Source organism: Spea bombifrons, chromosome 8, assembly GCF_027358695.1.
Source record: "Spea bombifrons isolate aSpeBom1 chromosome 8, aSpeBom1.2.pri, whole genome shotgun sequence".
Lineage (NCBI taxonomy): Eukaryota > Metazoa > Chordata > Amphibia > Anura > Pelobatidae > Spea > Spea bombifrons.
The window spans coordinates 21,958,426-21,984,071 of NC_071094.1; the positions used below are offsets into that span (position 1 = coordinate 21,958,426).

Below are 25,646 nucleotides of genomic sequence, written 5' to 3' on the forward strand. Positions count from 1 at the left end.
TGTCTGTTATACTTCAATAAGTTTAGCTGTAATGCAAAAACATAGATAAAACAAAGGGTATGTGAAATAATGTAAATATAATGTACAGCAGCATTAATAACTAAAACCACAACAATAACATTGACTACAGTTCTAATGACCTTAGTTGTTAAGCCTGGCAGTCGTCTGTATCGAGGCATTACAGCAACACTGTTTAAGCTAAGAAAGTGATCATTTGTCGTTAAGTGACCATTTTTGTGTGATGTGCCAGGCCCGTCATTGGTCGTTACAGGGTTATAAGCAAAAACTCCAAAACAAACAAAAGCAAGGGGAAAATTCAAAGAGTAGTCAGAAAATGGTCCAAGGTTCAATAATGAGATGCCAATGAAGCTAGAACCAATGAAAATCAAGGAAGCAAATTTGTCCACAATTGCTTGATATTGTAGACTTCGGTGGGGTCTAAGGCAAGAGTTGATCAAGTCTCTGACATAGGTCTTGGTGAAGACCAGTAAAAGAGCCAGATAAAAAAGCTTCTGATGGCCAGACTGAGTAAACTGAACCATCTCCTCTCGTGCTCTCTGGATGTCTTTGGGAAGCAGAGAGGGAGAAAACATGTATAAGAGTGTTGCAGATGAGCTCATGGGAAGGTGAAGGCGTCCATCCTCAAAGCCCCCTGGGATAAAGTTCTGGAGTCTGGAGACGAAAGCAGGAAGCTTGGTCAAAGGCAAAGAGATCCACTACTCTTGGACCCAGGTAAGAAGAAATCACTATAAACTTGCCCTGAGAATGATAGGCTGGGGAACTGATGATAACGGCTGTCTGCTATCTTATTGTAACTGTGATATACTCTGCTGGGAGGATGATATTCCAGCAAAGGGCCCAGGGCCAAAGAGAGAGCCTGCTTCAGCCTTTGGCTTTCTCTTTGGCGCCATCTGTAGACACAACTAGAAAACAATGTCTAAGAACATGGCTCATAGCGACATTTTATATAGACTATTATATGTGACTATTCTGCTGGCAGCGAAGGCCTAATAAAGAACTACATCCAGTGAGAAACATAGAAAGTGAGGGCAGATAAGAACCATTCGACCCATCCAGTCACAGCAACCTCTGAATACTTTCTTTAGTCACTGGCCGTATTTTATATCGAGCTCAGCCTTATGGCTTTACCATGCTTGCCTAAACGCCTTCAATGAATTAACATCTACCACATCTGCTGGAAGGCTATTCCATGCACCCACTACTCTTTCAGTAAAGTAATATTTCCTGATGTTAGAGCCTTTTAACCCCTTCAGTCCTGCAAGGGTGGATCCATGCTTTAGATCACCAAATTCCTCTGACCTTAATACCCTGGACCTTCTCGGATTGGATACCTAATAGCAGTTCTGTTGCAGGAAAAAGGTTGCAGCCACATGGGACCTTAGCGTTATATCCTCCTCTTTGACTAGTGAGGAATACAATAAAAATAAAAAAATCAAAAACCTCTGAATTAGAGGGGTTACCCTAGCTATCTGCTTTTACCTTTTTTGCAGTGTCTCCTGAAGAATATACGTGTGAGATGCTCTCGGACTCCTAGGCAAACAACCTGGGGTGGGAACCTTTTTTTTTTTTTTTTATTTTGGAGCCTGTGAGTAAAAAGAGCAGGTATCTCTGACAGGAAAAAACTTTTCTTGGGAATTATTGTGCAATTGCCCCTAAAGAAGCAGAGAGTAATATTCATTTGAGGCAAAGTTTGGGATTCTGGTGTCAGTCTCACAACAAACCTACAGTTTGTATACAAAACGAATTCCCCTGGCAACTGTTAGATCCCCATTCATTCTAGCATGCTTGCATTATAATGGCTAAAACAGCCGGGAGCAGTGTCTATACCAACTTCATGGAAGGTAGGATGTTTGCTGCATCAACGACACTGTCTGTAAACCGATACTGCAGTAGCAACGAGGGAGAAATTGAATTTAAGGAACAACTTGGTTTGTTTTCCTCCTTCAGTGTTAAATCTTCTTTAAACTTAATATACTATTTTTACATTTATTTTCATCAGTTACAGTTTTACACTATCTCCGTTCCTCGATTTAAAGTTGCATGGCCCTCCTCACCTGTTGTCTCTGTAAGTCAAATTGTTATGTTAAATACCACTTGTTATGTCTTATCTACCTATTGTACAGTGATACAGAATATGATGGAGCTATATAAAACAATAAATAATGATAATGTTATGCTGCAACAATAAAGATAACAGTGGTATTTTTGTACCTGTTTGCTATAAAGGTGATGCCACCTAGTGGCTAATTAAAACAATACCTGTACCATACTTTATCCCTATGATTAATTATCTTGCATTTATGAATTGATCCTGCAATACTTAGGTGTACTACTTTTCTTTTACACATTTTTGTACATATAAAACCATCATAACTATAAGCAAGACTTGTTTGTTTAAGAATCTCGCTTTTGTTCTTTTACTTATTTCTTATATACTGTACATTTTTTACAGACCAATGGTAGATTCCACAACACTATTATAATGAGGGGAAAATACAAGATTAACAAGACCATTAATAAAGAGCATGAATGAAGAGGAAGAGAAACAAATACACTGTGACCAAAAGGTATATGGACACCCCTCATAAACATTTAGTTTATCTGTTTCAACCTCACATATTACTATTACACCTTTGCCACAACTCCATTCTTGAAAATGTCCTGCTAGATGTGCTCTGGTCACAAAGCATACACACTCACAGAGCAGGGCCGTTGAGAGCTTAAGCATGTAGCGTGTAAAAATTGCCTGTAAAAGAAGCAACATGAGCGCAAGCAATGTGTGTTGGAAGCTTCATGATATGGGTTTCCATGACCAATCAGTTGCACACAAGGCAAAGATCACTGTGTGCAATGCCAAGTGTCAGCTGGAGTGGTGTAAAGCATGTTGCCCCTGGACTGTGAAGAAATGAATTGCCTCACTATCAGGAAGTCTGATGGGAAATCTGGATTTAGTGGATGCCAGGAGAATGCTACCTATAGCAATGCATAGCGCCTACTGTAAAGAAAAGATAATGGTCTGGGGCCAGGGGAGGGCTGGCAGCCTAAGGCCTGGGGGGCAAGTCTAGTCAAGTGGCCCGTTGCGCCACTGAATCAGCGCACCATCCATGCCCATCTTTTTCCTGATTTTCTAATGCATATTCATGTAATGTGATGGGATTGGGAGTAATCAGTACACTAAAAAAAGTCTTCATACACGGGATGCCTGAAGCCACAATTTAGTGCCACTTATCCTTTTCAATAAAATATGCAGATTGAAATAGAGTAAATGACAAAAAACCTTTACTTTTCCTCTCACTGATTTCAGGGCCTAGAAAGTTTTGTCCTCTGAAGTGACTGCAAATTCAGGAGTGCATTTTCACTTGGCATATGTAAAAATTACATAGTTCAATTTATTCCTACAGTAAGTAAAGTGACAGGAAACAGATGACTAAATACACACACACCAGCATGGGCATAGGAACCCCTAAAAATCTGGGGGGGTAGCATTTTTCCCCATCAGATAACCCCCTTCTTTCTTCCCATCAGATACCTCTTTCCTCACTATTCCCTACTCCACTTTCTCCCCATCTTTTTTTGAAAACAAGTACAATAATATACAACTTGAAACACTGGTAAAATAATGTATGTTTAATATATTAAAAAACAGCTAATCTTTGTAACAAAACCATTTTTTAAATATGGAAAAATTGGACCCTTGGTATTTCCTTGGGCCCCGGTCCACGCTCCCTTACATGCAATCACTCCCTCCGCTCCTGCACCAAAAAATATTTGCCACACCATAGATTAGGGGAAGACTGTGAAAGTCAGTAGAGTCTTCCCTCCTTCTGACCCTACCGTGACTTTGAGAGATCCTCTCCCCTGTAAACATCCCCAGAGTCCCTTTGTCCCTCATTCACTAAGCCATACCTCTCTTTTACTTACTCCCTGTAGTTCAGGTATAAATCAAATAAACAACACATGTAAACAGCACGTGAATGTATAGATCAACTGGATAGAAATACAAACCCGTTATTTACAGGTATACATAAATAATGTATGGAAACATAGCATAGCAGATACAGATCAGCAGGATAACACACAAACCCAGGTTTGCAGGTACAGATCAACTGGAAATCACATACCAACTAAGCATTAAAGGTATAGATAAACCCTCCTAAATTATAGGCATAGATCACAGGATGCACACCCCAAAGCCAGCCCTGGTGTCCACATGCCCACATAGAACCCGACCAGCACCAAGATAACATTAACAAATTACAGTCCAGAGTGAGCCAACTTTGTCCTCAAACAGCCCGGCGTGAGCCAGATTTGTCCCCAAACAGCCCACCTTGACACCAGTACAGGCGCTGCAACACCGACACCCAAACACACACACCAGGACAGGCTCTGCCATACAGACACCAGGACAGGCTCTGTTTTAATCTATTCCCCCCACACCCTTGTGTATTCCCCATGTGGATTTGTGCCCCCAACCAGCCCCCTTTGTGCATTATGCCCCAACACCCTTGTGTATTGATTTATGTGATGTCCCCAGCCAGCCCCCCCTCCCTTGTGTATTGATGCCCCCCTTTGCATTGTTAATGACCCATGTGTATTGAACCCAGCCACCCACTCCCCACCTTTGTGCTTTAATTTATGTGGTGCCCTAACCACCCTGTTGTGTACTTATACCCCCTAGCCACCCCCTTTTTGTATTTAATTGTTGTCCCAATGCAGCCCCCCCTTTGAATATGGCTCCCCTTCCACCTATTTTTTTAATACTTAAATTTTTCCCTTCCGAAAAAATTACTGCAGTTTTTCTGAAGTAAAACTGCAGTTTTTTGGACATGAAAAAACTGCAATACTGCACTTTTACTGCAGTATTACTGCACATTTACTGCAGTTTTACTGCATTTGTACTTCACTGTACTGCAGTATTACTGCAGTTATTTTTGTACGGAAGTACAAATGCAATAAAGCTGCGGTACATTGAAGTACAACTGCAGGTTTGCAATATAAAAAAAAAGTGCAGTAAATGTGCAGTAAAGTGAAGTACAAATGCAGTAAAACTGCAGTAAATGTGCAGTAATACTGCAGTAAAAGTGCAGTATTGCAGTTTTTTCATGTCCAAAAAACTGCAGTATTACTTCAGAAAAACTGCAGTAATTTTTTCGTAAGGGTTGCTGCCTTTCTTCCCTGCTGCTGTCCTCCAACGCGCTCTTCTAGCTGTCATGAGGAACTGTTCCGTGTGACTCCGCCCCTTGTGTGGCTCATCACATTGACAATGATTTTAAAGCGGCCAGCGTGTCTTACCGCTGCTTTAACACTCGCAGCCACATCGGCTGCAATGGCATCTCGGTGTGCCGGCCAGTCTGGCCCACCACGGATGCTGCGGGCATTAAAGACGGCCCTGGCGTGGCCGTTTAATGTAGATTCAGGGCAGCCTGGGGGGCAATTGTCCCCCCTGCCCCAGCCCGTCTGGGGCTGTTTTTCAGGACTTGGGCAAGGCAATCTTAGTTCAAGCGAAGGGTAATGTTAATCCAACAGCATACAAAGACATGTTAGACAATTGTATGCTTCCAACCGCGTGGTACTAGTTTGGCAAAGGCCTTTTCCTGTTCCGGCATGACTGTGTCTCAAGACACAAAGCAAGGTCCATAAAGATGTGGTTTGATGAGTTTGAACACCTTTGGGATGAATTGGAACGATGGTTGCGAGCTACGCCTTCTTGTTCTGAGTTAGCTCCTAAGCTCACAAACGCTCTTTTGGCTAAATGGGCACAAATTCCACAGCCACGCTTCAAAATGTTCCAGAAAGCCTTCACAGTACAGTAGAAGCTGTTAAAGGAGGGGGTCCAACTCCATATTAATGACCATGTGATGGGTAGGTGTCCACATACTCTTTTGGTCATATAGCTTACAGAAGGATAAAGCACCTGTGTTACTCCCAAAACAGAGCTTGGGGAGATGAGGCACCAGACAAGAAGCCACTAAAAGTGTTGCCTAAGAGTGACGACCTATTTCACAGATGCTGTAGGAAGGAGAGTTTTGCAGATAAAAGTGGTCAAAAGTACCAAACGCTGAAGAAAGGACCAAGTAGACTGGTAATGATAAGCGGCCTTTAATTTTAGGCGTAATTAGATCTCTACTGACATCGGTAACTCTTGTCACAGCATACTCTTTGGGACACAAACCAGATTGCAAAAGGTCAAGTAAGGACTTAAAACTGCACATTAAAGATGTCTAATAAGAGCTGCAAACTACTAATGTGTGCAACTCCTCCTCCCCGTCAAAGAGGAGCATCCACTTTATATTCACTTACATACACTTAGCTTATTACAGTGCAATAAACATAATGAAATCAGTCTTATAATATATACATTGCAATCATGGGGCTGTACATAGTATACACTTTACATACACATGAGGCACAACGTCTATATATGTGATGTGCAACTAATACAAACGCCAAGCATCCATTAGATTGCTCCTCATTTCAAATGACGTAAAGACTTAAGAGACTAGACACCGAACGTAAACGCACCGGCTCCGCCCCTTCCGGCCTAGGGATGCCGGGAAGGTATTTTGAAGCATCAGGCGGGACTTTTATTCCGGCACTATAGCGTCTGCGTGAATGCGGTGTTTTCAAGGTATACGGGACAGTTCGGCGCGCTGACGTCTGTCTCGGTGACTGCCATGGAGGAAAGGGTATCCAGAGGCTCCAGCGACTGCAGCGTCCCTGGTAGCACAAGAGTAGATCCAGAGCAAGCTGATAATTATGAGCGGTAAGGGAGGGGGGGGCTGCGGGCTTTCTGTAATGCACTTTGAGTGTTAAGCGTGGTGGCTGTGTAGAGATGTGTGTCGCAGGAACAATCCCTGCATGTATAAGTCGATCATGTGGTTTGTTTTGTGTCATGGAGGAGTCTTGGTGGGAGGGACTGCTTTGTGTCCCCTTTTTTTATAGATCTGTGGGGCTGTATTTGTAGGAAGCCTCTGGTTTGATTCTCGTGTCCACGCTTATTGAAGTTTGTATGATACAGGTTGCTTCGTGGAGGTTACATTGTTTTATCTGCACTGTATGTGCTGTTAACGCAGTAGCCCCGTTGCATGCACATTTTGGTTTAACCCTCATATGAGGCTCATGAAATTGGTGTTGACAGGGAGAGAGACAACCCATCACAAATCCAGACTGTTGCTACAGGCCTGTGTTGGGATGAAACTACCCCCAACTTAATAAACTGACCGAAACCATAATTGTTTAAAAAGTCCGATTTGGAAAATTATCGGATGTGTTGACGTAAAAAGATCTGCGTGGTTTACCTTATAACCGAGCGCTTTGTGCTCCCGCTTTCTGACACTATATGTGCTAGATTGGAAAAGAGAAACTGACAGTGTTTTTGGACACTGACAGTGCGTGATCTGATGGAGAGTTGCGGTAAGTTATGTAAACTTTTTAATCAAACCATTAAAATAATTGCAAACCTTTTCCTAATTAAGCTAACATAAGCTTTGCTGAATATATATAAAACAATAAACATAATAATTCTTGCTCTGTTAGCTTAGACAGATCTACTCAACAAACTCTGCTGGTCCTTATGGCTGGGCACTCTGTCTGTGGAGGAAGGGACTTCATTAGAAATTCTATAAAGCATCAGCTCGGTGTGGTGTCTTAGCAGGGGAAATCTCCCAAATATTGGGACTATAAGGGATGTGTAATCAGAACCTTAAAAAAAAAAAACACACCGAACAGGATGAAAAATGGAAACAGGCCATGGGCTTTTATTTAGTTTACAAAATAACAATACGAAAGCAAATGTAACCAAAATCTCAACCAACAGTATGTCTAAAGCTCTTGGCCCATACCCAGAGATCCAACAACTTTAACCCCTTAAGGACAATGGGCGGTCCCAAAACCCATTGAAAACAATGCATTTTGAGCCCGTACATGTACCGGCTTTGTCATTAAGGGGTTAACAAGCGCCCTGGAAGCCAGCAGGCAAAACTTATCCATTAACCGGTTTACCCCTTAATATTACAGAGGCATCTTTAACCCCAATAAAAGCCATGATAAAGGAGTAATTTTAATTTTTACATATTGATCAACCACAAGGGTGGGAGGGCAGGCGCCTGTTCAGCAGCTCTTCCATGCTGCCACTCGTGACTCTCCTGCCTTACTGCTGCTTAAGGTGAGTACATATAGCTAGCAGTTCACCTTGGGCACTGGATGAAGGCCATATAACACTAGGGCTGCAACAACTAATCGATAATAAAAATCATTGCCAACGAATTTAATTATCCATTAGTTGAATCGATTTTATAGATTATAAAATGAGGAGGGTTTTTTTCAGAGCAAATGCTCAGAAAAATACCCCTTGTTTTATAATCCGGTTCATTGAATGTCACAGCAGTTACTACTTATAGTCCCTCCCTGCAGTCACTCTGACAATTGCCCCCCGCCCATTTGTGCTTTCCAGTCACACTGGCCCCGCCCCTTATAGCGCCCACACTGCTCAGCAACTCATCGAACAGTAAGTATAAAATTAATAGGGGAGGTGAGGGGCAGTTATGGTTGATGGGGTTGTTAGGGTTAATTTGGGGGCAGTTATGGTTGATGGCATATCTGGGGTGGGTATAAGGCATATCCGGGGAGGACGGAGTGGCATACTGGGGTTTAAGCCATATCAGGGGCCGCAGTAGCATGTCGGGGGGGGGGTTATAAGGCATAGGATACAAGGCATATAAGTGGGGGAGCAGGTTGGGAAATAAACAAGAAATGCATTTTCTATTCTGCTGTATGGTTTTTACATCCTGTTTAATTATTTTAAATTAAAAATGTACACTTTTTTTTTTTATCCGATTAATCGAAAAAATAATCAGCCAACTAATCGATTAGGAAAATAATCGTTAGTTGCAGCCCTATTATAATCCGACCTCAAATAGAGGTCGGATTATAACACTAAAATCCAGATCCCCTGCAGAGCTGCAGGAGACCTGGATCCTCCTCTCTGACAGTCAGCGGACATTTGTGTGATGCGCGCAGACATCCTCAGATACTGTCCTCCACTTCTGCCGGGGCTTCTATGATGGGACCCCAGCATGACATGACCTTCCGGTGCTCAGTCATAGAAGCTCCAGCGGAAATACCAGCCAGGAGCAGAGTTTGTCTACGCGCATCTCGCAGACGCTCACCGGCTGCCCCTACTAGACGCCAAGGAGTCTGCAGCATGGGGGGGTAAGTCTGGTGGGGCCATAGTGGCATATCTTGGAGGCAGTGTGGTAAGCCTGGGCTCAAATGTGAATAACTGGGGAGGGGGCAGTTTGGGAAATAAAAACAAGAAATGCATTTTTCTTCTGTTTTGTTTTTAACATCCAGTTTGTTCATTAAACTATTTAAAATAAATGAAAAATGAACATTTATTTTTTTTTATCCGATTAATCAAAAAAATAAGATTATGAAAATAATTGTAGCCCTAGTTAAATCAATTTCATTTTTTTTATAGTCAGCCCTTCACCCTACCAATTACATTACAGTACCAGAAGGTTTAGTTCAAACTTTATGGAAATTATCACAATTTATACTTCTATCTTAACTAGAGCTGCAACAACTAATCGATAATGAAAATTGTTGCCAGACGGGTGTCTGTGCGATGCATATTAAGGGCACAGTGGTATATAGGGGGTTATGTGACATATCTCTGGGGGGAGGTTGCAGAGGCATATCGGGGGGGGCAGTGGCATATAAGGGGTATAAGGCATATGGGGGGTATAAGGCATATCAGAGGGCATTATGGCATATCGGGGGGTATAAGGCATATCTGGAGGACTGGGTGGCATATCAGGGGAGGACGGGTTGGCATATCAAGGGGTATAAGGCATATCAGGGGAGGATGGAGTGACATATTGGGGCACAGTGGCATATGGGGGGGTAAAAGGCATATCAGAGGGTGCTATGGCATATCAGGGGGTATAAGGCATATCTGGAGGACTGGGTGGCATATCAGGAGGCACAGTGGCATATCGGGAGGGCGGAGTGGCATATCAAGGGGTATAAGGCATGTCAGGGGAGGATGGAGTGGCATATTGGGGCACAGTGGCATATCAGAGGGAATGAGGTATATAGGGTATATAAAGGGGGAGGGCAGTGTGGCATATCTGGGGAGGGCAGTCTGGCAAGCCTGGGCTCAAATGTGCATAACTGGGGGGCAGGTTGGGAAATCAACATAAAAATGCATTTCTTTTGTTTTGTTTTTTTATTCTGCTGTATGTTTAACATCCTTTTTTAAACAACCTTGTTTATAAAATTTTTAAATGAAAAATTATTTTTTTTTATCCAATTAATCGAAAAAATCATCTGCCAAGTAATCGATTACGAAAATAATCGTTGGTTGCAGCCCTAATCTTAACCCTATATGAAAATACAGTACTCTATTTTGTGAGTTCTACAACTTTAACGATAAGCTTTAAATAAAATGTAACCAATCAAGAATATATACATGTAATTACAAAACCCTGCCGATCATCATTGCGCTCTGAGGAAGCCGAACCAAAGGCTAAACGCTTCCGTTCATAAATGGGACCATGCAACACTGAATCAGTAAGCACAGATCCCTTCATCATAGACTGCTACTGAAAATTTCGTTCTTATTTTATATACTTCTGGTAGAGTGTAGTGCTTTAATTTACTAGATTAAACACGGCACCTATGTATTCCTAGGTCAGCAAATGCCACTTTAGGTTCAAGGATGTAGGAATCATAATTTTATACATTTTAAATAATAATTTCCTTGTGTTTAAAGGTGAATTTATATAATTTAATTTCTTTTTCCTGACATTCCAGGTGTCGCTATGGATACTGATAGAGTCCTCCTCTGTACCTGAGATAGGGCAGGAGTCCAAACATTTAAAAGCCCCTCCGCTCCTGATATCCCCAGTGTCTTTTCCTGCCTTACATCAGGTAGGGAGGACTCGTCTCCCGTTCCCCGGGCTAAGCCCTCTTGGTGGGGGATGCCTTTGCGCCGCCCATCGCTTTCTTACCTTTTAGGGTGCTGTTGCCGGTGTGGTGTCCTCTTGGTTCCTGCTCTTCCTCGCGTGCAAGAGGAGTTCAGGATGGCGTAGACGCCGCAGTTTGTCATCTTGGCTTCGTCAGCCATGGTGATCCTTTGGCTTCCGTCCGGGAGCATTACGCACTTCCGGGAGTGCGTTTCAAGTATTGTTTTCAGCTGGTTTTGAAATTTTTGACGCCAATCCGACGCTGGTGCGGCTTACAGCCTGATTGCAAGCTATGGGTGAGTAGGTACTTTGCTCTTGCTGTTTTTTTTTTGTTTTTTTTCTGAAGTGGCCATGTTGGCTCCTGATAATTCTGAGCCACCCTCTGGTTTTTCATTAAAGCCTTTTTAGGCTTGTCTTCAACAAACATGTGCAGTGCACTGGGTCACAAAGCCTTGCAAGATTCCAGGAAGAAGCTTTGCACCTCATGCTTAAAATCGGTTGCGGATTCTGAGGCGGCTGGAGGAAGAGCGTTTTTGCACTGGCTTAAAGAGGTGATGCAGTCTACCTTCTCTGCCTTTTTCGTCACGCTGTCACTGTACCTTCCTATCCTCACCTTCCGGCAGTGCAAGATCCTCTTTCCTGGGTCGTCGGCCATAGTTGTAGGACTCAGAATTCGATTATCCTGAGGTGGAGGTGTTTTATTCTGAAGGGGAGATCCGGGACCACAGTTCCTTTCTTTGCCCAATGGAGGAAATTGGGACATTTATCTCCGCTGCGAGGTTGGCTATGCATCTAGAAGAGACTGTTACCCAGAGGAGTGACCACTTCTTTGCCAGTTTCTCCAAGCATTCAGCCTCTTTCCTGGTTCACCCTGCACTGTCTGAGATTAAGCAGGAACGGCATCACCCGGAACGAAGGATTAGCCTGTCTAGGCGTGTGAAGCATTTATTCCCCTTTGATGAGGACATTGCCCAGTTTTGTGCTACTCCATTGGTGGATACCGCGGTTATGATGGTCTCCAAAAAGACCACATTGCTGCTTGCAGATGGCTCACATTTCTCTGACCTCTGCAGGAGACAGATGAATCGGTTGTTAAAAAGTTTTGAGGCTTCTGTTTCGAAGCCAGGAATACCCATCTGCCTCAGTGTCCAGAGCAGTTAAGATTTGGCTTTCGCAGATTGAGGAGGATATTGTCTTCTAGAGAGGTTATCATCAAGAAAGTCGCCAGAATGGCTGAGGAATTTCTCTGCTTTGATTGAGACCATCAGAATAACAACCAGGGCTTCTGCGCTCTCTGTTGCAGCTAGACAGGCTTTATGGCTGAAAGCCTGGTCTGTGGATAATGCCTCAAAGAATAGGCTGCTTAATATCCCCTTTAAGGGTAAGACTCTGTTTAGTGAAGAGCTGGAGTCCCTTTTAGAGCAGACTACAGAGGATAAGCATTGGATGCCACTAGGGCTGCAACAAATAATCGATAATGAAATTAGTTGGCAACTATTTTCATTATCGATTTTATCGACTATAAGATGAGAGTTTTTTCAGAGCAAATGCTCTGAAAAATACCCTTCGTCTTATAATCTGACCTTGAACAGAGGTTGGATAATAACACAAAGATCCAGATGCCCCGCAGCGCTGCAGGGGACCTGGATCCTCCTGACAGTCGGTGGGCGTCTGTGCGATGTGAGCAGACATCCTCCGCTTCCGCCAGAGCTTCTATGATGGAGCACCGGTGTGACATGACATTCTGGAGATCCACCATAGAAGCCCCGGCAGAAGTATAGGCCAGCACAGCGGAGGTGGTCTGCGCGCATTGTGCAATGCTTGCCTGCTGCCAGAGAGGAGGATCCGCTGCAGACATCCTCCGCTAGTACCAGCACTTCCACTGGGCAAGTGGTGCACAGTCATGCAAGCTCCAGCAGAAGTGCCGGCCTGCAGCAGAGGCTGTCTACCCGCATCATGCAGACATTCACCGGCTGCCCCTAATCTAGACACCATGGAGTCTTGAAGCACGGGGTAAGTCTGGGGGGGGCATATCAAGTGATATATAGGGGGCTGAGTGGCATATAGGGGGTTAGGCATATCTGGGGGGGTTATAAGGCATATCAGGGGGCACAGTGTCAAACAGGGGGTATACGGCATATTTGGGAGGCGGTGTGGCAAGCCTGGACTCAAAGGTGTATAACTGGGGGGGGGGAGCAGGTTGGGAAATCAAAAAAAAAAAGAAAAAATTCTTGTTTTTTTCTGCTGTTTTTAACATCCAGTTTGTTAAATTATTTTAAATAAATGTACACTTTATTTTTTCTATCCGATTAATCGAACAAATAATCGTCAACTATTGCCCTAGATGCCACAGTGGAGACCTGCTTCCAAAAGACGGCTGCAGTCCTTTCGACCCTATTTTCCTGGCCAGGCCAGTCCAGGGCCTATGGTTCCAGATTCTCTCGCTCTTCACGGGATCAAGGCTTCTGGGGCAGACTCCCTCATGAGAGGTAGAATTGGCAGGTTCTCCTTCCCCAAAGCGCCCCAGGACTCAAAGAGCTCTGCATGACGCCACCCCATTCGTATTTCTGATTTATCAGGCTTTAGTTTCTTATCAGGCCTACGGAGCGTTTTTTGGTTTCCCACCTTCCTTAAGACCGGGTGAAGCAGGCTTTCCTGTTAAGCAGTTTGCAGACCTACAGGCCCTGGTTCCCGTCTCTCAGCTGGAGCAAGGTCGGGGGTTTATTCTCCAGTCAACAAGCAAGGAGGTACAAGGAGCCCCCATCTTCTGCGTATAACTCTCTCAGGATTACCCTGTCTGCAGTCCACCTCAAAGGGACATTAAGAAAAACTCCTGAGAGGTGAGTGGGCTCTGCATCTAGCAGCATTCAGGTTCATTGTCCTGCAGTGGGGATTACCCGAAATTGATCTGATGGCCTCCAAAGACAATAATCAAGTCCCGGCCTTCTCCCACAGTCCTCAGGATCATCCTTTTGGCGGTAGATGCCTTCGCCCAGACTTGGAATTTCCGTCTCATCATGTTTTTCCTCCCTTTTCTCTGATCTCCAAGGTTCTGCAGAGAATAAAGAACAATTGCGCCTCTGTTATCCTAATAGCTCCAGACTGGCTGAGGCACGTCTGGTATGCGGACTTGATCAACCTCAGTTACAGGAGCTACCTGCTTGGAGAGACCTTAATCAGGGCCGGTTTCTACACCCGAATCCGGAGATCTGACGGCCTGGACGTTGGATGTGAGATCCTGAGGGATTCAATCTCGTCTCTCTTCTGGTCATCAGATGTTTTTCCAAAGCCATCGTGCCTGTATGCGTGCCTACTGAGCCTCTTCAGTCTGTATCTCTACGCTTGTTTCTTCCCAGATAAGGTTGTGCTTTCTGCCTGCGGAATTTTCTGCCTTCCACGCGAACCAGGAAAATGTGTTGCCTGTGTTTTTTTGTTTTTTTTTTCCATCTCCTAGATCAGCTGAAGAAGAGGCTCTACATACTCTAGACCTTAAGAGATGCCTCACCATTTATCTGGAACAGACTCTGCCTCTGCGTAAGTCCTTTTGCTTGTTTTGTGGCCTCATCCGGCCCCAACAGGTTTCAACATTTCCAAGCGCTCCATTGCTAAGTGGATTGTGTCGGCCATCAGCCTGGCATTCTCTGCAGCCAGTCTTCACCTGCTGGAATCCGGGCTCACTCTAGTTGAGCGGTCTCCACTTCCTGGGCTGAGCGGTGTCTGATTTCTCCTGAACAGATCTCTAAGACTGCTATTTGGGGGACTCTCCATACCTTTGTCCAACATTACAGACTCGATAAATTGGCACCGGAAGACTCACTTTTCGGCCATAAGGTCCTTGAGGCTATTTATTTCCTCTTAATGCTTTTCCCCACCCTTCTTCTTGGGTATATCTATCCATAGTGTCACCTGGGATGGCAGGAAAACTAAGTTCTACTTACCGAGAGCTTCTTCTACCTGCCGATCGCTGGTGATGCGTTTGTTCCCTCCCTCCCATCAGATTTGTTTTCCTGTGTGGTCTTTGTTATTCACTGGGGATATAAGGAGGGGAGGGGCTTTTAAGTATTTGGGGTCCTGCCATATCTCAGGTACGGAGGAGGTCTATCAGTATCCATAGTGTCACCAGGGAAAAGAAGCTTTAGGTAAGTAAAGCTTACTGTTTTAGCGATATACCGACCATAATCAGCCGAAAATATTTGTCTGCAGGGGCCAGGCTGCTTACCTGCGCGTCTCTTGTGCTGGCCAGGAAAAGCAGGAACATAGCGGAGTCACGTGACTGCATGTCACATAACTCTGCTCCGTTCCTTCTCCTGGGGGCACGGCAAGAGAAGTTGTTCGCACAGACTGAAGCAGCAGGGCCCCTGCAGAAGTCTGCAGTTCAGGTAAGGGGGTGGGGGAGGTTGTATGCGTGATTACGGGAATGAATAAGTATCTGTGAATGAATGTTTGTGAATGAGTGTGTGTGTGATAGCATAGATGGGTTAATTGGGCTGGGATAGCATGGCATAGGGAGCCTGTAATTGCAATCCTATCATGGTTCTAGCATGTACTGGCTGATTTAACATGATAGGAGTGTGATTGCTGTTAATTATATTTATAATAATCTGACTTTTTTGTCCAAATTTGGTGTTACTTTATAATAATAATAATAAAAACCCCACACTTTTAATAAAAGGTTTGTGTGTGGGGGTGGGGGGGGTCATCTTCAGTTTCGACCAAGTGAATCGTGAATTTTCGGTTTTGGTCCAAAATTCTCATTTCGGTGCATCCCTACTTATTTTAACTATTTTCCATTTCAAACCATAATATCTGTATATTATTAGAGCTTTAAAAAAAAATTGAATGACATAATTTAAACTTGAACTTGTTTTTTCCTTTTGTTCTACAGCTATGTGAAAAAAGCAAAACACGAAGCAAAAAACGGAAACCTTTCAAAATCAATAGAGTATTTCCGAATAGCAGACAACATATATCCTAGTGAAAAGTTAAAGGGTCGTATAGAAAAACTTGAAGAAGCACTTAAACAGCTTGATCTGCAAGAAGAGCAAGATGACGAGTTTGTGGATGTGTTAAACAGTGGATTGATGGTTTACAAAGAATTGTATGCCAAGCTGTTTGAACATCAGAAAGAAGGTGTTGCTTTTCTTTATAGTCTCTACAGAGATGGACGAAAAGGAGGCATTTTGGCTGATGACATGGGCCTAGGAAAGACTATACAAGTTATTGCATTTCTCTCTGGAATGTTTGATGCTGAGCTCATCAAATGTGTTCTACTGATTATGCCAACCACACTAATTAGCAATTGGGTAAGGGAGTTTGAGAAGTGGACTCCAGGCATGAGAGTAAATGAGTTCCATGGCACAAGCAAGAAAGAGCGGACTAGAGATCTAGAAAAAATACAAAGAAAGGGAGGTATCATAATTACTACTTACCAAATGTTGATCAATAACTGGCAACAGATCTCCACCTACAATGGAAGAGAGTTTGTGTGGGACTATATTATTCTAGATGAAGCACACAAAATTAAAACCTCGTCAACAAAGACAGCAAAAGCTTGTTATGCAATTCCTGCAAAGAATCGTATCCTCCTTACTGGGACACCCATCCAAAATAATCTTCGTGAGATGTGGTCGCTTTATGACTTTGCTTGTCAAGGAACTCTTTTAGGAACATTAAAGACTTTTAAGATGGAGTATGAAAATCCAATTACACGAGCAAGGGAGAAAGATTCCACACCAGGTGAAAAAGCTCTTGGACTAAAGATTTCAGAGAACCTCATGAAAATCATACAACCCTATTTCATCAGACGGACAAAAAGTGACGTGCAAAAGAAAAAGGTGCCTGAAAATCAAACCAGCACAGAAACAAGCACAAGAGGCCTTACTATGCCATCTCTATCAAGAAAGAATGATTTAATAATATGGGTATACTTATCATCAATTCAAGAAGATGTGTATCGCAAATTTATTTCTCTAGACCAAATCAAGGAATTGCTAATGACTACTAGATCCCCTCTTGCTGAGTTGACCATCTTAAAAAAGTTATGTGATCACCCCAGGCTTCTCTCTGCACGAGCTTGTGTTCAGCTTGGATTGGAAGGAGATGATTACCAATACAATGAAGGTGATCATGAAACAGTAACAAAGTTTGATCATCTTTCTGATGAGGCTCTAATTGAGGAATCTGGAAAGCTGTCATTTCTCATTGAACTTTTACAACAACTCAGAGAGGAGGGGCATAGAACTCTTGTTTTTTCTCAGTCACGAAAAATGCTAGATATTATTGATCGTATCTTGTGCAACAGAGGTTTTAAGATTATGCGCATTGATGGAACTGTCCCCATTGTAGAAAGGGAAAAGGTTATAAACAAGTTTCAGAGCAATAGAAGTTATAGTGTGCTGTTGCTTACAACGCAGGTTGGTGGTGTTGGGCTAACACTAACTGCTGCTGATCGTGTGGTTATCTTCGATCCCAGCTGGAACCCAGCAACCGATGCTCAAGCTGTTGATAGAGCGTACCGCATAGGACAGCAAGAGAATGTGGTGATTTATAGGCTTATCACATGTGGCACAGTAGAGGAGAAAATTTACAGAAGACAGATCTTTAAGGATTCCTTAATTAGACAAACAACAGGTGATAAGAAGAATCCTTTTCGCTATTTCACAAAGCACGAGTTAAAGGAATTATTTTTATTAGAAGACACCCGAACATCTTCAACACAAATTCAGCTTCAGAATATGCATGCAGCTCAGAGAAAAACAGATACTCACCTAGATCTGCATATTGCTTACCTGCATACATTGGACATATTTGGCATTTCAGACCATGACCTTATCTATGCACATGAAGTGTGCTCACAAGATGATGATGATCAATATGAAGATGAGTGTGAAGGTCATTACATTCAACAGAGGGTGCAGAAGGCTCATGAGTTAATGCAGATGGAATCACAAATGAATAAGCAACTAATGGAACAAATACAAAATGGAACTGAAGGAGCATGGTTAAGACAAACTGAAGCCCCTGAAAAAGTGAAGGAAAAACGCAATACCAATCCTAAGGAGTACAACTCTCATCCTGTGACTGTTGATCTCACAGTAGATGATATTGGCAACATCAGCTGCCAAATGACCAGTATAGTGATAGGAGATTCCAGTGGGGATGAGGATGAAAGTCTTCAACCTGCTCCTTTTGCCATGACGGTGCCTAGCCTAAAAAATGGAAACACCACTGGAACTAGTTCATCTCCCACTACTTCTTTAGCTGAAAGAAATTCTCCGTTTACCAACTACCAAAACATTTTAAGTCCTGAAGAAGTAAGAGATGCTGATATGATTCCTACTAAGAAAGATGTCGGTTTTGAACTGTTAGGTGAGCCACATGGGGCAGAGGGTAATGCTTATAGTGTTACTGTAGTTTCAGAAAGCATTTCAACACTGAATACAGCTCATAAAACATCAAGTGACCCTAGAAGACATTCAGAAGGTATTGATAGTACTGTAGAAGTTAACACCACATTGGGTATGAAAAAAGAACATTGTGAAACTAGCTTGTCCATGCAAAAGTCCCAATTACCGTGTGATTTCAATCTTTTGTTGGAGGACTCCATGGAAAAAGATGTGTCCAATTGTTCTATGAGGGAGACAGAGAGTGTTATGGAGACATCGGTGGCCCCGGAGATGGAACCAATGCTGGTGCTAGAAGATTCCATAGAAAACACTACAGAAGAGGTCAAACTTTTGCACACATCCAAAGAATTTAAAAGCGAAACAAATGAAATAAGTATCTCAAACTTAAAAACTGAAGTAGACTGTTTTCAAGTATCGGTGGACAAAAGTAGTGATGAAATCGATGATTTAGCAGTTAATGAAAATGCTAAAATTGATATTGGTAATGTGGATATTCAGTTTAATGTCAATTTAGATAGTGAAGATGAAGAGGAAATGCATTTCACTGTTAAAAACAAAGCAAAACGAAGAGTCTTGTCTGACAGTGAGTCAGATGGCTCGGTGTTTGTTGTAGATGAGATTGATAAAATAAATTCTCCTTTTAACAGTCCGTCCATAAAGGGAATAAGTGCTTCTACACCAAAACTTGAGAAATCTTTATCAGACTCACTTTTTGCTCAGAGGAGGAGTTACGGAGGTCGCAGATCTATTGCATCTAGAAGGTCTATTGTCCATGTTGCAGTTGAAGAAGCAACAGATGTGCAGGAAACTATTGATGATGGCACCACAGAAGATAGTGAGGAGGGAGAAGATGAATTTATTGCGGGGGAAGCCAAAGAAACTGAAAATGAAGAGTATGTGGAATTGGAGGAGGAGCCAGTTGGAGAGACTCTCCCACTAGAGGAAAGCATAGTGACTTCTCAAGAGGACTATGAATCAGATAGTTTTGTAGTCAAAAGTTCATCAGAGCAAGAAGAAGATGGCAGCACAAATGAATCTACTGGTGAGGTGGAACTAGGCTCTGGAGAGCAGATGGACTCCCTTGCTCAAGAAACTGATTGTGGGCAAGTAGTTTCATTAAATGAAAGTTACACCTCTCTAGTGAAACGTGGAAAACAATTTAAAGATGATGGATGTGTGAAAGAAGCATTGGACTGTTTCTTGAAAGCCCTTGACATAAAATCAGGGGACCCAGAGGTTATGATGATGACATTAAGCTTATATAGACAGTTATCGTAGATGTAGGTATTTATCCCATTGTTATATCTCTGTTAATCCTGTGTTTGGAAGTAATTGAACTATCTGCTTTGCTTACAGAGATACAACAGGGCTTCTGGAAATTACATTCCATAAATTTCATTACAGAATTCAGTTACTGATGCACATTTACTTATGCAAAAATCCACTTATTTGGTTCTAATGCTTTTTGTTTTGTTTACATCCTTCAACACTTTTCTAAAATAAAGAAAAATAAGCAAGCTGCAATTTAGAACTGATCAGATTACAGGTTGTTAATCTAACTAAACGTATTATACTTTGCTGAACAGCTTTAGATTGTAAAGCCGCATTTACAAATGTGTAATAAACATTGCTTGTACAAACATCCAAATACATCTTTGCCTACTATATTGACCTTTCAGATATTTTTATGGGATTAAAGGGCTATAGTTTAATATTTTATTTAATTAAAACTTTCAATTTTACATTTATACCTCCTTTAAGGTATACCTTTAAGATATGTGATAGCCAACAGGAGTCCCTTTAACACCTTAGTGACCAATGACAGGCCAGGAACATCATGGGGAAAGCTACAGTTAAGGACCAATAAAGTGTCTGGTATGTAATGAGGTTAAACAAGTTTAGCAGTTAAGGATCACGTTCTTCACTTAGCCAAAGTTGCTGCAATGCCTTGATATTGGGGCGTTCATCAACACCAAAGAAACAGGAGCTGTGATTGCTCATATTGAATATATAAATACAATTTTTAAAAATATTTACTTTATTGGGTACACCTTGTTAAAACTGGGTTGGACCCCCCTTTTGCCTTCAGAGCTGCCTTCATTCTTCGTGGCATAGTTTCTACAAGGTTCTGGAAACATTCCTCTGATTTTGGTCCAAATGGACATGATGGCATCATGCAGTTTCTGAAGATTGGTCAGCTGCACATCCATGATGCAAATCGGCTGTTCCACCACATCCCAAAGGTGCTCTATTGGATTGAGATCTGGTGACTGTAGAGGTCATTGGAGCACAGTGAATTCATTGTCATGTTTAAGAAACCAGACCAGGCAACATCCAATTTTGGTGAGCCTGTGTGAATTGTAGACTTGTTTCCTGTCCCTAGCTGACAGGAGTGACACCCGGTGTTGTCTTCTGCTGCTGTAGCCCATCTGCTTCATGTTTTGCCGTGTTGTGCATTCAGAGATGGTATTCTCCATACCTTGGTTGTAATGAGTGGTTATGTGAGTTACTGTTGCCTTTCTGTCATCTCAAACCAGTCAGCCCATTCTCCTCTGACCTCTGACATCAACAAGGCATTTTCGTCCACACAACTGCCGCTCACTGGATATTTTCTCTTTTGCGGACCATTCTCTGTAAACCCTAGAGATGGTTGTGTGTGAAAATCCCAGATGATCAGCCCATCTGGAACCAACAACCATGCCACATTCAAAGTCACTTAAATCCCCTTTCTTTTCCATTCTAATGCTCGGTTTGAACTTCAGCAAGTTGTCTTGACCACGTCTACATCCCTAAATGCATTGAGTTGCTGCCATGTGATTGGCTGATTAGCTATTTGTGATAACAAGCAATTAAACCTAGTTTATAAATGGCCGGTGTGTGTATATATATTGTATGTATATGTATATATGTATGTGTGTATATATATATATATATGTGTGTGTGTATGTATATATATATATATATATATATATATATATATATATATATATATAATATAGTTCTGCTTCTGATTTAAAGTTTTTGGTTGTTTAAAAGAGTGAGTCTAAGGTTAGACTTAGATTACTATTTAATGCAGGAAGCTAGGAAGGAAATAGGCCTAATTGCAAGATTAATCAGTCTCTTCTACTACTACTGCCTGTTTAAAATCCAAAGAGTTAACTACTAGTTAATTATAGTTAAACTTCAGTTAACTAGTGGCTTTAAACATTTTTTAAATAACTTAAATTTTCAAAAAGAAAAACATTTTGTATTGCCTGTGTCGCTGTTTGCACTGCAGTTGTTTCACAGGGAGCATTTTTTTTGCAGACTCTACGCGAGAGCACAGTGCAGTTGCGCACAGTTTTTCAGCAGTAACTATGCCAATAAGAACAACCACTGTCACTCGTAGTACATTACATTTATTTACAGTGTTACAGTCAGTAGAACAATTTATAAACGCATACAATAACATCTGGTGCAAAAGAGAAGAGGGCCCTGCTCTTGCAAACAATCTAGTCGGTGGTTGAGGGGGAAGTGAGACAATAGGCGACTGCTTGGATGGGGATAAGTAGATCTGGTTCTGATGTGTTGAAGCTGTTGATTGTTTAGATGGCTTGATTATGATGGTTGGGAGTAATGGGAAGGAATGCTGTACGCGTCTCTGAACAGGTGGGTTTTTAGAGAGGTTTTGAAAGTTGCGTATGAGGCAGAAAGTCTGATGGAACGGGGAAGGAAACTCCAGAGGAGCGGTGCAGGTGAAATCCTGAATACGGGAGCGGGAAGAGTTAGCAACAGTAGAAGATAGCCACCAAGTCATGGGAGGAGTGAAGGGGCAGGTAGGGGTGTATTTGGATAGGATGATAGAGATGTAAGGGGGTGTAGAATTATTAAGGCCAGGGTCAGAAGTTTAAATTTGATTCTGAAGGGTATGGGGAACCAATGAACCGATAGGCATAGTGGAGCAGCGGATGATGAACGGCGGCAGAGAAAATGTAATCTAGCTGCAGTATTGAGGATGGATTGAAGCGGTGAAATGCGGGAGCGGGGTAGACCAGTTAGTAGTGAGTTGCAATAATCCAAGTGGGATATCACAAGGGAGTGGATTAGTCATTTGGTGGTTTCTTATGTGAGGAAAGGGCTGATTCGGGAGATGTTTTTCAGGTGGAGGCGGCAGGATTTGGTGAGGGATTGGATGTGAGGGATGGAGAGAGCAGAGTCAAGGGTGACACCAAGGCAGCAAACCTGGTCTGTTGGTTGGATAGTGGCTTTGTCAGTGGTAATGGAGATATCAGGAAAAGTGGACAGAGCATATGGCGGGATTACCATGCGTTCTGTCTTAGAGATGTTGAGCTTTAGGCAACGGGACGTCATCCATGATGCAATTCCTGATAAACAGAAGAGAGGGGGAAAGGTCAGGAGCAGAACTATAGATTGGGGTGTCTTCTGCATACAGGTGGTACTGGAAACCAAAGGGGGAAATAAGTTGTCCAAGGGAAGAAGTATAGACTGATAATAACAGAGGACCAAGAACTGAGTCTTGAGGAACACCAATAGATAGCGGTAGGGGAGAGGAGCAAGTTCCAGTGAATGAGATTCTAAAAGTACAGTCAGAAAGGTAGAATTTAAGCCATGAAAGAGCAGTGTCACAGATGCCATGAGCATGGAGGGTTTGTAGGAGGAGAGGGGGTGGTTGACTGTGTCAAAGGCTGTTGAGAGGGCCAAGAGAATAACCAGTGAGAATAGGCATTATTAATTTTAGTGCAGTCTCTGTTGAATGCTGTGGATGGAAACCGGATTGTAGAGGGTCAAGTAGAGTTTGAAGAGAGAACGTTTGTTAGTTGACGTATTAGCCAAAGTAGCAGCGTAGAAAGGCTAGAGAGTGAGACTATTAATGTGCAATCTCCTTGTCTGCTGTCCTGTTGCTCCTCATCCACCCAGAGCATAAGGAGCAGCAAACATTGTGGAAAGCAAATAAGAAGGAGGAAGTGCATCTGATAGTTTCACCGGTTCCTAGGATGAGCCGTCAGCTCTGCACTCAACAGAAGGCTGTGTCATTGAGGAAAGAGGCAGAAGAAAGTCTTAGGGCAGCCCGCATAGTTGGTTCTACAACAATTGGTACCATCGCCTCACTAGAGACAGAGAGGGACAAAACAGGTGTTCCAGAGACAATAGCAGCTACGGCTAGTAGTGCTGTCAGCCAGAGAGCAAGACCGGTTTGAGAACTGCAACACCCCCAGCACACACTTGAACAATTAGGGCATTCCACTACAGGAGGTCAATGTCCAAATAGCAGGCTTATAAAATATTCAGACTTATTGGGCAGTTGATTGCTGTTGGGGCTGCATCATTTTCCATGATTGAAGGGGAGTCTCACACAATGGCAGCTGTCGCTCAGCAATACAAACTTCACTCACATTCCCCTTTTAGTAGGAGTATTGTCCCCTTGTTGTATTATTGGTCCTGTGTTGCAGCAGTGAAAGAGGAGCTTTCCAAGGCTGCTGGTCAGGGTGTGCATTTAACACATTTGTGGAGTACACTCAGCGGGCAGCATGCCTTTCTTTCCTTGACAGTTCTGTCACACTGCAGGAAGATTGTTAGGCACTTCCACCACTGTGTTAAGGCTAGCCAAACTGTGAGGGAAGAGCAAGAGAGGGCAGATCTTCCCATACACTGTATATGACAAGATGTGAGTATGTGGTGGAATTCAACTTTAGATATGCTGGAGAGGATTTTTGTTTTCCACTGGTGTTTTGTATTCCATATCGTGACTTCGCTGGCTGGACCAGGACGTCACCGTTTGCAGCAGAGGGACTCACTGTAGATTTCGGGCTCCTTTTTGCAGATGTTGTGCCTTTTTTGTATGTAAGTCACTTTATGCGATTGCGGATACTGCACCATTGGTTTTATTTATATTTTAGATAATAAAGAGGATTTTCTACTTATGATTGATTGTCACCTGTTTGTATGCTACACCGAAGAAGAAGTTTGTTTTTTTTTTTTCTTTCTAATCGGGCTGAAATTAATGTCCACTAAAAGGCCTGATTATCATCCACGTTTGTGAGTGAAATTCATTCTATATACACCACATATTGCTTCGTACTATATTACACTATCTTTGTTTTGTTTCTTTATGTATTTGCTCCCCATGTGAAGGAGTGAGGATTTTTGAGCAGCTGAGGGCAATCTATAGTCCTGCATCAACATCGGTATTGCATTCAGCACAACATCAGTATTGCATTCAGGGCCGGCCCTACCATGGAGCAGAGTGGGGCATTGCCCCAGGCAACGCTTTTGAAGAGGCGCACACCGTAGCAGAGCAGGGAGACTCGCCGCAGGACTGCTGAAAGGTAAGTGAAGTACAAAGGGGGGATAGGGTAGATAATGAGAAGGTAGGGAGCGGAAGGGTAGATAATGAACCCTGGCGTCGGCAGGGGGGGTGGCATTTTAAACTTCGCCCCAGGTGGCGTTATGTCTTGGGCCGGCCATGATTGCATTGCCATTGAATAGAGGATTGTACCGTGATTGCTTTTGTACCCTTCGTGACAATGGCTGTTTTTTACCATTTCTACAGTGCTCGTGTTTAGCTGTAATTTTCTTCTTTCCCGTTTACTGAACCCACGCAAGTTATATATTGTTTCCTGGACAAAAAGGGCTTTTTTTATACTTTGATTGTATCATACCGTAAACTATAAACAAAAAAAAAAAGCTAATGAAAAAACCTGCTAAATATTTTTGCTTTCTTTTTTTCTGCACGTTATGGGGAAATAAGTACAGATAGCGTTTTGCTATTTCAAAAGCATTTTTTCCAAATCTGGTAATTCTTCCTCATGTGCCATTTCGGGTATCTTTTGAAGCTGGCCAATGCAATTAACCCCATCAAACCATATATTTTTGAAGAGTAGACACCCCAGGGTATTACAAATGTCAGTATTTTATCTCTTTCAATGCACTTTGTCTTTGTCAGACTCTGTGGTAGTCATTGTTTGTGTTTGTTTTCACACACATTTCATTTCATGTATGAGTTAACAGATCCTGGTATATGTCACTGCCACACAACATCACTATATGTGTTCAGCAACATCTGAGTAGAGTAATACCACCCATGGGCCATGCATGGGTGTGTTGGGTTGTTTGGGGGCTAAATAGCCACATTTGGGATGTGTGAATTTTTCAAATTGGAAATTAGACATGTGGACCCGGCCAATTCAATTTACCCCATGAAATCATTCTTTTTTTTTTTTTTTTTTTTTTTTTTTTTTAGTAGACACCCCAT

At 42.6% G+C, this 25,646-nt stretch overlaps 1 protein-coding gene across 1 annotated transcript; it reads left to right on the forward strand.

Moving 5' to 3' along the window:
• The first annotated feature begins 6,548 nt into the window (after positions 1–6,548).
• Positions 6,549–20,042, forward strand: ERCC6L (ERCC excision repair 6 like, spindle assembly checkpoint helicase). The gene is made up of 2 exons (XM_053472914.1): positions 6,549–6,784; positions 15,874–20,042. Exons 1-2 carry the CDS (start codon positions 6,696–6,698, stop codon positions 19,670–19,672), a joined length of 3,888 nt encoding a protein of 1,295 aa, XP_053328889.1. The 5' UTR covers positions 6,549–6,695; the 3' UTR covers positions 19,673–20,042.
• The last annotated feature ends 5,604 nt before the right edge of the window (positions 20,043–25,646 follow it).